The 15,757-nt window shown below is 58.5% G+C and overlaps 1 protein-coding gene across 1 annotated transcript in view; it reads left to right on the top strand.

The window, feature by feature from the left end:
- Nucleotides 1–12,064, top strand: part of SAP25 (Sin3A associated protein 25) — a 181,763-nt gene extending 169,699 nt beyond the window's left edge. The window contains 6 exon segments of the mRNA XM_088465673.1: nucleotides 1,514–1,587; nucleotides 1,715–1,779; nucleotides 1,862–1,978; nucleotides 10,453–10,547; nucleotides 11,869–11,943; nucleotides 11,945–12,064. Coding sequence (XP_088321799.1) covers nucleotides 1,514–1,587; nucleotides 1,715–1,779; nucleotides 1,862–1,978; nucleotides 10,453–10,547; nucleotides 11,869–11,943; nucleotides 11,945–11,974 — 456 coding nt within the window. The 3' untranslated portion in view covers nucleotides 11,975–12,064.
- The last annotated feature ends 3,693 nt before the right edge of the window (nucleotides 12,065–15,757 follow it).

Here is a 15,757-nt window from a genome sequence, read left to right as displayed (position 1 = left end):
AGCGCCGCTAAATAATGAGGATATAAATATGGTGACATACAGATAGGGACATTACTCTCACAGTCACAGAGAGGAGCGCCGCTAAATAATGAGGATATAAATATGGTGACATACAGATAGGGACATTGCTCTCACAGTCACAGAGAGGAGCGCTGCTATATAATGAGGATATAAATATGGTGACATACAGATAGGGACATTGCTCTCACCGTCACAGAGAGGAGCGCTGCTAAATAATGAGGATATAAATATGGTGACATACAGATAGGGACATTACTCTCACAGTCACATAGAGGAGCGCTGCTAAATAATGAGGATATAAATATGGTGACATACAGATAGGGACATTACTCTCACAGTCACATAGAGGAGCGCTGCTAAATAATGAGGATATAAATATGGTGACATACAGATAGGGACATTACTCTCACAGTCACATAGAGGAGCGCAGCTAAATAATGAGGATATAAATATGGTGACATACAGATAGGGACCTTGCTCTCACAGTCACAGAGAGGAGCACTGCTAAATAATGAGGATATAAATATGGTGACATACAGATAGGGACATTACTCTCACAGTCACAGAGAGGAGCGCCGCTAAATAATGAGGATATAAATATGGTGACATACAGATAGGGACATTACTCTGACAGTCACATAGAGGAGCGCCGCTAAATAATGAGGATATAAATATGGTGACATACAGATAGGGACATTACTCTCACAGTCACAGAGAGGAGCGCAGCTAAATAATGAGGATATAAATATGGTGACATACAGATAGGGACATTACTCTCACAGTCACATAGAGGAGCACTGCTAAATAATGAGGATATAAATATGGTGACATACAGATAGGGACATTACTCTCACAGTCACATAGAGGAGCGCTGCTAAATAATGAGGATATAAATATGGTGACATACAGATAGGGACATTACTCTTACAGTCACATAGAGGAGCGCTGCTAAATAATGAGGATATAAATATGGTGACATACAGATAGGGACATTACTCTCACAGTCACAGAGAGGAGCGCTGCTAAATAATGAGGATATAAGTATGGTGACATACAGATAGGGACATTACTCTCACAGTCACATAGAGGAGCGCTGCTAAATAATGAGGATATAAATATGGTGACATACAGATAGGGACATTACTCTTACAGTCACATAGAGGAGCGCTGCTAAATAATGAGGATATAAATATGGTGACATACAGATAGGGACATTACTCTCACAGTCACAGAGAGGAGCGCTGCTAAATAATGAGGATATAAGTATGGTGACATACAGATAGGGACATTACTCTCACAGTCACAGAGAGGAGCGCTGCTAAATAATGAGCGCCTGTTCAATACCATCCAACTAAAATGCAAATGCTTCGGATGGTCGCGATTTGTCCGTAAATACGACAGCCTTCTAAGCCCCAATAGAAGCCTGCGGAAGCTGCAGTAAAATGGAGGCAGCATCGGTCTGTCTGTTTCCTGATGGCTGTTTGGGTTGCAGATGCTGTGCTTGGACCAGCTGGACTGTGACTCGGAGAAGGATGAAGGAGATTCCTCTGATGACTGGAGTGTCAGGTGAGACGGAAGTGGCTTCATAGAGAGGCGCGGCGCCATTACCTCCCCCATTGGTTGTCATTCCCTACGGTTAAATAAATACGCCCTCTGCGCCGGTGTCACTTCTGCCTCCTCCTTCCCCTCTCAGGTCTGCGGATGAGGACGAGTGGCAGGGACAATGCGGCCCGTCAGCTCCCAATTCTACAACCTCGGGTAAGTGTTGGTAACGTTGCCTGCTTCTTGCTGCCATATAATAGTACACGGTTGTAATAAGGGCCTCTTCTTTACATCGTAGTGGAAAACGTCCTCGCCACAAGGACATTATATCACCCCACGTTTGAGGCTTACTACGCTGCGGTGTCGATACTTCAGGCATCAGAGACTCCGGATATGCAGAGGAGGAGGCAGGACGGTCAGTGCTTATTGAGCGGATATAATGCTTATTCTGTGATAATGAGATACTATATAATTACGTCAGTGATCGCGCTGAGCAAATTAATGTGTGGTTCCGGGGACCCCTCACTTTAAAAAATGGGGGTCCTTCTCCACTTTCTAGGTCCCATCACATATTATGGGTGGTGAGGGCAGGAAGCAGTTGGGACAGTGCTGAGGGCAGGAAGCAGATGGGACAGTGCTGGGGGCGGGAAGCAGATGGGACAGTGCTGAGGGCAGGAAGCAGATGGGACAGTGCTAGGGACGGGAAGCAGATGGGACAGTGCTGGGGGCAGGAAGCAGGTGGGACAGTGCTGGGGGCGGGAAGCAGATGGGACAGTGCGGGGGGCGGGAAGCAGTTGGGACAGTGCTGAGGGCGGGAAGCAGATGGGACAGTGCTGGGGGCGGGAAGCAGATGGGACAGTGCTGAGGGCAGGAAGCAGATGGGACAGTGCTGGGGGCAGGAAGCAGATGGGACAGTGCTGGGGGCGGGAAGCAGATGGGACAGTGCGGGGGGCGGGAAGCAGTTGGGACAGTGCTGAGGGCGGGAAGCAGATGGGACGGCGCTGGGGGCGGGAAGCAGATGGGACGGTGCTGGGGGCGGGAAGCAGATGGGACGGTGCTGGGGGCGGGAAGCAGATGGGACAGTGTGGGGGGCAGGAAGCAGTTGGGACAGTGCCGGGGGCGGGAAGCAGATGGGACAGTGCGGGGGGTGGGAAGCAGTTGGGACAGTGCCGGGGGCGGGAAGCAGCTGGGACAGTGCGGGGGGCGGGAAGCAGTTGGGACAGTGCTGAGGGCGGGAAGCAGATGGGACAGTGCGGGGGGCGGGAAGCAGATGGGACAGCGCTGGGGGCGGGAAGCAGTTGGGACAGTGCTGGGGGCGGGAAGCAGTTGGGACAGTGCTGAGGGCGGGAAGCAGATGGGACAGTGCTGAGGGCGGGAAGCAGATGGGACAGTGCTGAGGGCGGGAAGCAGTTGGGACAGTGCCGGGGGCGGGAAGCAGATGGGACAGTGCGGGGGGCGGGAAGCAGATGGGATGGTGCTGGGGGCGAGAAGCAGTTGGGACGGCGCTGAGGGCGGGAAGCAGATGGGACGGCGCTGGGGGCGGGAAACAGATGGAACGGTGCTGGGGGCGGGAAGCAGATGGGATAGTGCTGAGGGCGGGAAGCAGATGGGAAAGTGCTGGGGGCGGGAAGCAGATGGGACAGTGCTGAGGGCGGGAAGCAGATGGGACAGTGCTGAGGGCGGGAAGCAGATGGGACAGTGCGGGGGGCGGGAAGCAGTTGGGACAGTGCTGAGGGCGGGAAGCAGATGGGACAGTGCTGAGGGTGGGGAGCAGATGGGACAGTGCGGGGGGTGGGAAGCAGTTGGGACAGTGCCGGGGGCGGGAAGCAGATGGGACAGTGCGGGGGGCGGGAAGCAGTTGGGACAGTGCTGAGGGCGGGAAGCAGTTGGGACAGTGCTGAGAGCGGGGAGCAGTTGGGACAGTGCTGAGGGCGGGAAGCAGATGTGACGCGCTGGGGGCGGGTGCTGGGGGCGGGAAGCAGATGGGACGGTGCTGGGGGCGGGAAGCAGATGGGACAGTGCGGGGGGTGGGAAGCAGATGGGACAGTGTGGGGGGCGGGAAGCAGTTGGGACAGTGCCGGGGGCGGGAAGCAGATGGGACAGTGCTGAGAGCGGGGAGCAGTTGGGACAGTGCTGAGGGAGGGAAGCAGATGGGACGGTGCTGGGGGCAGGAAGCAGATGGGACGGTGCTGAGGGCGGGAAGCAGATGGGACGGTGCTGGGTGCGGGAAGCAGATGGGACAGTGCGGGGGGCGGGAAGCAGATGGGACAGTGCGTGGGGTGGGAAGCAGTTGGGACAGTGCGTGGGGGGGAAGCAGTTGGGACAGTGCTGGGGGCGGGAAGCAGGTGGGACAGTGCTGGGGGCGGGAAGCAGATGGGACAGTGCTGGGGGCGGGAAGCAGATGGGACGGTGCTGGGGGCGGGAAGCAGATGGGACGGTGCTGGGGGCGGGAAGCAGTTGGGACGGTGCTGGGGGCGGGAAGCAGTTGGGACGGTTTTGCGGGCTGGAAGCAGATGGGACAGTGCTGGGAGAGGGAAGCAGATGGGACAGTGCTGGGGGCGGGAAGCAGATGGGACAGTGCGGGGGACGGGAAGCAGATGGGACAGTGCTGGGGGCGGGAAGCAGTTGGGACAGTGCTGGGGGCGGGAAGCAGATGGGACAGTGCGGGGGGCGGGAAGCAGATGGGACAGTGCTGAGGGCGGGAAGCAGTTGGGACAGTGCTGGGGGCGGGAAGCAGTTGGGACAGTGCTGAGGGCGGGAAGCAGATGGGACAGTGCTGAGGGCGGGAAGCAGATGGGACAGTGCGGGGGGTGGGAAGCAGTTGGGACAGTGCCGGGGGCGGGAAGCAGATGGGACAGTGCGGGGGGCTGGAAGCAGATGGGATGGTGCTGGGGGCGGGATGCAGTTGGGACGGCGCTGAGGGCGGGAAGCAGATGTGACGGCGCTGGGGGCGGGAAACAGATGGAACGGTGCTGGGGGCGGGAAGCAGATGGGACGGTGCTGGGGGTGGGAAGCAGATGGGACGGTGCTGAGGGCGGGAAGCAGATGGGACGGCGCTGGGGGTGGGAAGCAGATGGAACGGTGCTGGGGGCGGGAAGCAGATGGGACGGTGCTGAGGGCGGGAAGCAGATGGGAAAGTGCTGGGGGCGGGAAGCAGATGGGACAGTGCGGGGGGCGGGAAGCAGTTGGGACAGTGCTGAGGGCGGGAAGCAGATGGGACAGTGCTGAGGGTGGGAAGCAGATGGGACAGTGCGGGGGGTGGGAAGCAGTTGGGACAGTGCCGGGGGCGGGAAGCAGATGGGACAGTGCGGGGGGCGGGAAGCAGTTGGGACAGTGCTGAGGGCGGGAAGCAGTTGGGACAGTGCTGAGAGCGGGGAGCAGTTGGGACAGTGCTGAGGTCGGGAAGCAGTTGGGACGGTGCTGGGGGCGGGAAGCAGATGGGACGGTGCTGGGTGCGGGAAGCAGATGGGACGGTGCGGGGGGCGGGAAGCAGTTGGGACGGTGCGGGGGCGGGAAGCAGATGGGACAGTGCGGGGGGCGGGAAGCAGTTGGGACAGTGCTGAGGGCGTGAAGCAGATGGGACAGTGCGGGGGGCGGGAAGCAGATGGGACAGTGCGTGGGGTGGGAAGCAGTTGGGACAGTGCGTGGGGTGGGAAGCAGTTGGGACAGTGCTGGGGGTGGGAAGCAGGTGGGACAGTGCTGGGGGCGGGAAGCAGATGGGACAGTGCTGGGGGCGGGAAGCAGATGGGACGGTGCTGGGGGCGGGAAGCAGATGGGACGGTGCTGAGGGCGGGAAGCAGTTGGGACGGTGCTGGGGGCGGGAAGCAGTTGGGACGGTTTTGGGGGCTGGAAGCAGATGGGACGGTTTTGGGGGCTGGAAGCAGATGGGACGGTGCTGGGAGAGGGAAGCAGATGGGACGGTGTTGGGGGCGGGATGCAGATGGGACGGTGCTGGGGGCGGGAAGCAGATGGGACGGTGCGGGGGACGGGAAGCAGATGGGACAGTGCTGGGGGCGGGAAGCAGATGGGACAGTGCGGGGGGCGGGAAGCAGTTGGGACAGTGCCGGGGGCGGGAAGCAGATGGGACAGCGCTGAGAGCGGGGAGCAGTTGGGACAGCGCTGAGGGCGGGAAGCAGATGGGACGGCGCTGGGGGCGGGAAGCAGATGGGACGGTGCTGGGGGCGGGAAGCAGATGGGACGGTGCTGAGGGCGGGAAGCAGTTGGGACGGTGCTGGGGGCGGGAAGCAGATGGGACAGTGCGGGGGGCGGGAAGCAGATGGGACAGTGCGTGGGGTGGGATGCAGTTGGGACAGTGCGTGGGGTGGGAAGCAGTTGGGACAGTGCTGGGAGCGGGAAGCAGGTGGGACAGTGCGGGGGTGTGAAGCAGTTGGGACAGTTCCTTGGGCGGGAAGCAGATGGGACATTGCTGGGGGCGGGAAGCAGTTGGGACAGTGCTGAGGGCGGGAGGCAGATGGGACAGTGCTGAGGGTGGGAAGCAGATGGGAAAGTGCTGGGGGCGGGAAGCAGATGGGACAGTCCGGGGGGCGGGAAGCAGTTGCGACAGTGCTGAGGGCGGGAAGCAGATGGGACAGTGCTGAGGGTGGGAAGCAGATGGGACAGTGCGGGGGGTGGGAAGCAGATGGGACAGTGCCGTGGGCGGGAAGCTGATGGGACAGTGCGGGGGGCGGGAAGCAGTTGGGACAGTGCTGAGGGCGGGAAGCAGTTGGGACAGTGCTGAGAGCGGGGAGCAGTTGGGACAGTGCTGAGGGAGGGAAGCAGATGGGACGGTGCTGGGGGCGGGAAGCAGATGGGACGGTGCTGAGGGCGGGAAGCAGATGGGACGGTGCTGGGTGCGGGAAGCAGATGGGACAGTGCGGGGGGCGGGAAGCAGATGGGACAGTGCGTGGGGTGGGAAGCAGTTGGGACTGTGCGTGGGGGGGAAGCAGTTGGGACAGTGCTGGGGGCGGGAAGCAGGTGGGACAGTGCTGGGGGCGGGAAGCAGATGGGACAGTGCTGGGGGCGGGAAGCAGATGGGACGGTGCTGGGGGCGGGAAGCAGATGGGACGGTGCTGAGGGCGGGAAGCAGTTGGGACGGTGCTGGGGGCGGGAAGCAGTTGGGACGGTTTTGCGGGCTGGAAGCAGATGGGACAGTGCTGGGAGAGGGAAGCAGATGGGACAGTGCTGGGGGCGGGAAGCAGATGGGACAGTGCGGGGGACGGGAAGCAGATGGGACAGTGCTGGGGGCGGGAAGCAGTTGGGACAGTGCTGGGGGCGGGAAGCAGATGGGACAGTGCGGGGGGCGGGAAGCAGATGGGACAGTGCTGGGGGCGGGAAGCAGTTGGGACAGTGCTGGGGGCGGGAAGCAGTTGGGACAGTGCTGAGGGCGGGAAGCAGATGGGACAGTGCTGAGGGCGGGAAGCAGATGGGACAGTGCGGGGGGTGGGAAGCAGTTGGGACAGTGCCGGGGGCGGGAAGCAGATGGGACAGTGCGGGGGGCTGCAAGCAGATGGGATGGTGCTGGGGGCGGGATGCAGTTGGGACGGCGCTGAGGGCGGGAAGCAGATGGGACGGCGCTGGGGGCGGGAAACAGATGGGACGGTGCTGGGGGCGGGAAGCAGATGGGACAGTGCTGAGGGCGGGAAGCAGATGGGAAAGTGCTGGGGGCGGGAAGCAGATAGGACAGTGCGGGGGGCGGGAAGCAGTTGGGACAGTGCTGAGAGCGGGGAGCAGTTGGGACAGCGCTGAGGGCGGGAAGCAGATGGGACGGCGCTGGGGGCGGGAAGCAGATGGGACGGTGCTGGGGGCGGGAAGCAGATGGGACGATGCGGGGGGTGGGAAGCAGTTGGGACAGTGCGGGGGGCAGGAAGCAGATGGGACGATGCGGGGGGTGGGAAGCAGATGGGACGATGCGGGGGGCGGGAAGCAGATGGGACAGTGCTGGGGGCGGGAAGCAGATGGGACAGTGCTGGGGGCGGGAAGCAGATGGGACAGTGCTGGGGGCGGGAAGCAGATGGGACGGTGCTGGGGGCGGGAAGCAGATGGGACGGTGCTGAGGGCGGGAAGCAGTTGGGACGGTGCTGGGGGCGGGAAGCAGTTGGGACGGTTTTGGGGGCTGGAAGCAGATGGGACGGTGCTGGGAGAGGGAAGCAGATGGGACGGTGCTGGGGGCGGGATGCAGATTGGACAGTGCTGGGGGCGGGAAGCAGATGGGACAGTGCGGGGGACGGGAAGCAGATGGGACAGTGCTGGGGGCGGGAAGCAGTTGGGACAGTGCTGAGGGCGGGAAGCAGATGGGACAGTGCTGAGGGTGGGAAGCAGATGGGACAGTGCGGGGGGTGGGAAGCAGTTGGGACAGTGCCGGGGGCGGGAAGCAGATGGGACAGTGCTGGGGGCGGGAAGCAGTTGGGACAGTGCTGGGGGCGGGAAGCAGATGGGACAGTGCGGGGGGCGGGAAGCAGTTGGGACAGTGCCGGGGGCGGGAAGCAGATGGGACGATGCGGGGGGTGGGAAGCAGTTGGGACAGTGCGGGGGGCAGGAAGCAGATGGGACGATGCGGGGGGTGGGAAGCAGATGGGACGATGCGGGGGGCGGGAAGCAGATGGGACAGTGCTGGGGGCGGGAAGCAGATGGGACAGTGCTGGGGGCGGGAAGCAGATGGGACAGTGCTGGCGGCGGGAAGCAGATGGGACAGTGCTGGGGGCGGGAAGCAGATAGGACAGTGCTGAGGGCTGGAAGCAGATGAGACAGTGCTGGGGGCAGGAAGCAGTTGGGACAGTGCTGGGGGCGGGAAGCAGATGAGACAGTGCTGAGGGCGGGAAGCAGATGGGACAGTGCTGGGGGCAGGAAGCAGATGGGAAGGTGCTGAGGGCAGGAAGCAAATGGGACAGTGCTGGGGGCAGGAAGCAGTTGGGACAGTGCCGGGGGCGGGAAGCAGATGGGACAGTGCGGGGGGCCGGAAGCAGATGGGACGATGCGGGGGGTGGGAAGCAGTTGGGACAGTGCTGGGGGCAGGAAGCAGATGGGACGATGCGGGGGGTGGGAAGCAGATGGGACAGTGCTGGGGGCGGGAAGCAGATGGGACAGTGCTGGGGGCGGGAAGCAGTTGGGACAGTGCTGGGGGCGGGAAGCAGATGGGACAGTGCTGGGGGCTGGAAGCAGATGGGACAGTGCTGGGGACGGGAAGCAGTTGGGACAGTGCTGGGGACGGGAAGCAGTTGGGACAGTGCTGGGGGCGGGAAGCAGTTGGGACAGTGCTGGGGGCGGGAAGCAGTTGGGACAGTGCTGGGGACGGGAAGCAGATGGGACAGTGCTGGGGACGGGAAGCAGTTGGGACAGTGCTGGAGAGTAGCGGCTTTCTCCTTGCAGCCCTGCCATGAGCACAATTGTTGTTCAGTGTCCTCCTGATGGTGGACTCATTAACATTAGCTAATGTGAGAAAGGCCTTCAGTTGCTTAGAGGTTACCTTGGATTCCTTTGTGACCTTGCATACTATTAGACGCTTTGCTCTTGGCGTGATCTTTGTTGGCCGACCTCTCCTGGGGAGGGTAATAATGGTCTGGAATTCTCCCCCATTTGTACACAATCTATCTAACTGCTGATTGGTGGAGTCCAAACCCTTTATAGATGGTTGTGTAACCTTTTCCAGCCTGATGAACCTCAATAACTCTTCTTCTGAGGTCCCCAGAAATCTCCTTTGTCCGTGGCATGATACACTACTTCCACAAATGTGTTGTGAACATCAGACTTTGGCCGGGATGTACGAAAGCTTCATCCCGGAAAGGTAACACCACCTTCAGGTGTCGTTACCCACTGGAAGCCTATGGGCTTCGGGACGCTCACCCTGAGAGGAATCCGATCGGATTCCTCCCATCAACCCCCACGGCCCGCGTCCTTCTGTGCATGCCCTGGGTGTTAAACCTGGAAGCTCCTCTGTACGGGGGCATCGCAAAGGACATTTATTATAGAGAGAGCTGTCCTTTGCGATGTAAATCGCATTTCTAGGTACCTACTGCGAACAGAGGCGGCATGTACCGCATTGCGGAAGCGATACTTAGTACATCTCGCCCTTTGATAGATCCCTGTTCTTTTAAAAAGACAGGTTGCACACTCACACCCGATTGTCATCCCATAGACTCAAAATATCTGACTCTAATTTCACCTTCAAAATGTCTACTAAGCCTAAAGGTTCACATACTTTTGCCACTCACAGATAAAAATAATGAGCACGTCTGTATTTTTTGACTCATTTGTTTGATTTTGAGGTAGTTTTAGGCCTAATTTCAGCCGAAATATAGAAAATTCTGAAAGGTTCTCAAACTTTCAAGCACCGATGTATATGGCACTACATGGTCACCTAGCGCCATACTCCGGGGATAAAACATCCGTCTCATTTACATAAGTACATTATACAACTACAGACAGGTTTATATACTGTACATACAATCCGTACGGTCCCTATTCACAGGAGCTTCTGGCCCCCATATAACAATGAAGTATAACCGCTTTAGTGCTCGCTATAGGGGTTTCTGGATTTAACAAACAGCAGTAATATAAGATCGCTGTTTGCCAAGCATCGCTCTCGCCATCTTTGAGACCCGGCGCTGCCATTGGGTCCCAAAGGAGACCCGTTGCCTTTCTTGCTTCAGCGAAGCCCTTACAGGCACTGCCGGGACCCCTGTCATGCACATGTGCAACGGTCCGTCTGTGCATGCGCTTTATCCAGGCGCCCGTTAGGCGTTAGGGTGCCAGCAGGTGAGTGGAGGACCCCGCCAGACGGGTAAGTATTGGTAAATTCTAGTGGTATTTTCATTTGTTTATAAGTGGGGCGCTATATTCTATAGGGGTTACTGCACTGCTGGACTCTAATCACTGTGTCCTCTTCTCAATCAGGTTTCTCTGTAAACAATGGTGAATATTTCTACACTGACCCATTACTGTCTGCCGGACATCGGGTGTATAACTGTCTGTCATCCGCAACACAAAATGTAAGTGTCACCCTGCAGGGGGAGGGACAGGCTCATAGCTCCCATCTGTATGTGTCACCCTGCAGGGGGAGGGACAGGCTCATAGCTCCCTTCTGTCTGTGTCACTGTGTCACCCTGCAGGGGGAGGGACAGGCTCATAGCTCCCTTCTGTCTGTGTCACCCTGCAGGGGGAGGGACAGGCTCATAGCTCCCTTCTGTCTGTGTCACCCTGCAGGGGGAGGGACAGGTTCATAGCTCCCTTCTGTCTGTGTCACCCTGCAGGGGGAGGGACAGGCTCATAGCTCCCTTCTGTCTGTGTCACCCTGCAGGGGGAGGGGCAGGCTCATAGCTCCCTTCTGTCTGTGTCACCCTGCAGGGGGAGGGACAGACTCATAGCTCCCTTCTGTCTGTGTCACCCTGCAGGGGGAGGGACAGGCTCATAGCTCCCTTCTGTCTGTGTCACCCTGCAGGGGGAGGGACAGGCTCATAGCTCCATTCTGTCTGTGTCACCCTGCAGGGGGAGGGACAGGCTCATAGCTCCCTTCTGTCTGTGTCACCCTGCAGGGGGAGGGACAGGCTCATAGCTCCCTTCTGTCTGTATTACCCTGCAGGGGGAGGGACAGGCTCATAGCTCCCTTTTGTCTGTGTCACCCTGCAGGGGGAGGGGCAGGCTCATAGCTCCCTTCTGTCTGTGTCACCCTGCAGGGGGAGGGACAGGCTCATAGCTCCCTTCTGTCTGTGTCACCCTGCAGGGGGAGGGACAGGCTCATAGCTCCCTTCTGTCTGTGTCACCCTGCAGGAGGAGGGACAGGCTCATAGCTCCCTTCTGTCTGTGTCACCCTGCAGGGGGAGGGACAGGCTCATAGCTCCCTTCTGTCTGTGTCACCCTGCAGGGGGAGGGACAGGCTCATAGCTCCATTCTGTCTGTGTCACCCTGCAGGGGGAGGGACAGGCTCATAGCTCCCTTCTGTCTGTGTCACCCTGCAGGGGGAGGGACAGGCTCATAGCTCCCTTCTGTCTGTATTACCCTGCAGGGGGAGGGACAGGCTCATAGCTCCCTTTTGTCTGTGTCACCCTGCAGGGGGAGGGGCAGGCTCATAGCTCCCTTCTGTCTGTGTCACCCTGCAAGGGGGAGGGACAGGCTCATAGCTCCCTTCTGTCTGTGTCACCCTGCAGGGGGAGGGACAGGCTCATAGCTCCCTTCTGTCTGTGTCACCCTGCAGGGGGAGGGACAGGCTCATAGCTCCCTTCTGTCTGTGTCACCCTGCAGGGGGAGGGACAGGCTCATAGCTCCCTTATGTCTAGGTGAGTGTGATCTGATATACTTCTCTGCTTCTTGCAGGTGTTCGGCTGTTTCCGTCTGGAGACCCCTCCTCCGGTTATGTCCCCTTGCATCTTTTACTCCTCTGCTGTATCTGCGACCTCCAGTCCTGGCGGAGACCCCATAACGGTGCTGTGCATCAGTCAGGAAGCTGGGACCCCCGCACTAAGCTCAGAGACAGCATTTCAGGTGTTATGTGATGGAGATAATATTGTTGCAAAACCCTCTGACCCCGTCTCGCTCGCTTGTGAAATTGTGGGAATTATCCCCCCGCAGTTGGAGACACAACCGGGGTACATGACAGACATTGTCCCCCCTCAGACAGCGCATGCTGAGGACACGAGGATGAGCCCCCCTCTGTCAGCGCATAATCCAGAGCAGGGGTTGGGCATGAGCCCCCATCCATTAGGGTGTCCTGTGGGGGATGAGACCCCCGTTTTTCCCCCTTGCATATACAGCATGTCAGAGTTAGAGGCTGTGAGTGGCCTGTTAGGTTTATGGGGCTCCTGTGCGCTGTGGGATGCCCAGTAGGGGGCAGAGTTCCCCAACTGGGTGGTTGTTTGGATATAGTATATTCTGTAATATATCTTGCACACGTTTTATTAATAGGTTTATATTAAAAATATATTTACATTACGTCTGTGTTTAATTTAGTGCAGTTATCTTTTATTTATCTGGCGTTAAAAAGTGTCCGTAGCGGCACGCAAGGGCGGAAGCCATATTTCTACTTCAGGGTCCATAGGGGGTCCACAGGGTTGACCTTGGGGTATAGCTGGATCTGGATCCACGGGCACCACGCAGTTAAAGCTTTGCTGCTCCCAGGATGCACTTGGGTCCGTCCTCCTCTATACCCCGCCCCAGAGCCACAGCACCTCAGTTTTAGTTGGTGCCCGGCCGGAGTCGGGTCACCCTTCGCAGTGGGGCTGCATAAGCGGCCCCTAAGCTTTATTCTTTATTTTTTTTAAAGGAATATTTTATTATTTTATTTTTACTATCTTCAGAGCGGCAGCATCAGACTGTCCATCTGGACGTCTACGCTGCCGCTCCAACAGCCCTGCTGGCGCTGCGACGCCGGTACTGATCCGGGGATCGCAGCGGGACCCCGGAGTCAGTACTAGCGTGGCTCCGGGACCTCCCAAGGACTGCTGCCGGACTGAAGGGGCCAGGTAAGCCACGTGCAGCGCTGTCAGGGCTGCGCGCGGGGATAATGCAGTCTTGTAGCCGCCGGTCTCTGGGGACAGACCGGCGGCGCTAGTAGCGGCGGCGGGCTCCCCCACGATGTGGCATACCCCGCGTGTCTGCTGACCTCCAGGGTGTAAGACCGGCGGGGAACCGGCTTCCCTGGGGGTTTCATACTAGCAGGGGAGGCAGCCTTCCCTGCTTCAGCGCTCCTCCCCTCAGCCCAGCGCGCCTTCTCTCATGTGTGCTGGTGTCGCTGGGCTGTTATCTCCTGGCCACTCCTCCTCAGAGCTCTCCGGCGGCCATCTTCCTCAGGCAGCATCGCAGAGCTCCCAGGCAGGCTTCCAGTGGACCAGTCCCCCTGTGTACCTCTCCCCTGATCAGGACGGTGTTCGCAGCGCTATAGCCCTCCCAGACACTGAATCTGGGAGGTTGATTGTAGCGGAAGGTGCAGTGAGTATAACTTCTCTGCATGGTATGTGACTATTGCTAGTGCTGCCTGTCTGTGCTTATTTTCTACTTACTGTCAGCTTTTTACCTATCCCTTTCCTTCTCCTACGGCCCGCAGGTGCGTGGGGGAGGGGTGTTCTTTCTGTGTAACCTCACTTATATAAATCTACGTATTTGTGAGGTCCGTCACAAACTGCGGTGTGCTCCTCAGTACCATATTGTGGGCTGTTTGGGTTGCATACTTGGGAGTGCGTAGGCGTTATACGCCTCACCTCGTTTCGGTGAGACACTTTTATTGCAAAAAAGTTTGTGTCATGTCTGATGAGGGGAATGAGCGCTCCGAGGCTCCTGTGTTGTTTTCCTGCCGACGCCGTTCGGCAGGGGTTGACGGGGCAGATTTGTCTCAGGACGGTCTGTGCGGGCGGTGCCAGTTGGTACCTGGACCCTCTAAACCCCCGGTGGCGCAGGATCCTCCGTGGGCGATGATTACGCAAGTGCTGGCGTCAAATGCGGACCGACTTGCGGTCCCGACTGCGGCCACTTCTAGGGCGTTGCCCCAGCCTACCATGCCCCGTTCCCCGGGTGTGACTCGTCTGGTGCAGTCTCCTCCCGGGTCTCAGACTGTGGGTCCTTATGCGGGTTTGCCGGTATACGTGCAATCCCCCACGGTGCTGCAGCAGTCGATGGTACCTTTTCAGGGGTATCCTCAGGCAGTACCCCCACCTTGGGTGGACGTCCTCTCCAGCTCTGTTCAGAGTCTGGCGGCTTCGTCATCGGCTTTTCACAATATGTTGCACAGTGATTTGCCCCCACGGGCGTCCAAGCATTCCGTTCCGGCTTCAATGGCGGCTCAGTTCACGGACACGGACGTGTCTTCGGATGACGGGGAGATCCATGAAGACTCTGACTCGGATGCCGGGGCCCAGGAGGTGGAGGCTAAGTCTTCCATTAATGTGCCGGCATTGGTTAGGGCGGTGCGGGCCATCCTTCACATTGAGGAGGATGTGCCCGCCCCCAGGTCAAAATACCCAAATTTTAAAAAGGCCAAGGTAGCTTTGACGGTTTTTCCCCTGTCCGATCAATTGACGGATCATATGGCAGGGGCCTGGCAGTTGCCCAGCAAGAGGTTCCAACCGCAGAAGCGGTTGGCTTCGAACTATCCGTTTCCGGAGGCTCATTGCAGGAAGTGGGAAACTCCTCCAGCGGTGGATTCCCACGTTACCCGCTTAATTAAAAGCGCTACGCTGCCTTTGCCGTCGATCTCCTCCCTGAAAGATCCCACGGACAGGAAGGTGGAGACTTGTTTGAAGTCTATCTACTCTCTCTCGGGGGCGGTGGCCCGTCCGTCCATGGCCATCTCTTGGGTGGCTAAGGCCATCGAGAGCTGGGCCAATGCTTTGGAGGATACCTTTCCGGAAGATGCTCCGGAGATCCAGAGAGCGTTGATAGGTCAAATGAGCGATGCGGCTTCCTACATTGGGGAAGCATCGTTAGATGCAAGCCTGCTAACCTCTCGGGTGTCGGCTGCAGCTGTGTCGGCGCGTCGGTCCTTGTGGCTGAGGTCTTGGAGAGCTGACGCTGACTCCAAAAAGGGGCTGGAGGCCTTACCTTTTAATGGGGAGTTGCTTTTTGGTCCAGACTTGGACAAAATTGTGGACACTCTGGCTAAGTCTAAATCAGCCTTCCTCCCTTCGGCTTCTGCTCCTACCAAGGTACGGAGCTTTGCTTTTCGGTCCTTTCGGGTTCAGGGCAAGGCCAAAGGTTAGTCCTTCCCGAGGCAGTCGACGACCAAGGCCGCTTCTAAGCCCAAGAAGCAGGCGCCCTTCTTCCAAGCAGGAAGATAAACCTTCTGCCTGAAGGGACGGGCCTCCCTCTGGGGGACCCCAGAGTGGGAGGCCGACTTCTTCTATTTGCCCAGTGCTGGCACAATACCACCACGGATGCCTGGGTTCGAGAAGTGGTCTCCCAGGGGTACGCCCTGTCTTTTCGGCACAGACCGCCCCACCAGTTTTTCTGCACGAGTCCTTCTCAGGATACGACCAAGTCTTTACAGATTCAGGAAGCTATAGAGTCCTTGCTGACAGCAGGGGTCATTGTTCCCGTTCCTCAATTACAACGAGGGACGGGGTACTATTCTTCTCTGTTTCTGGTGCAGAAACCCAATGGTTCTCATCGCCCTATCCTCAACTTGAAGTCTCTGAACAAATTCCTCAGAATTCCCAAGTTCAGGATGGAAACGTTACGTTCCATCATTCTGGCGATGGAACCGGGGGATTACATG

The sequence above is a fragment of the Taudactylus pleione genome, unplaced genomic scaffold, assembly GCF_031769625.1.
Source record: "Taudactylus pleione unplaced genomic scaffold, aTauple2 ptg002130l, whole genome shotgun sequence".
Lineage (NCBI taxonomy): Eukaryota > Metazoa > Chordata > Amphibia > Anura > Myobatrachidae > Taudactylus > Taudactylus pleione.
The sequence above is the reverse complement of the archived record's forward strand: the minus strand, read 5'-3'. Positions and strand labels throughout refer to the sequence as shown.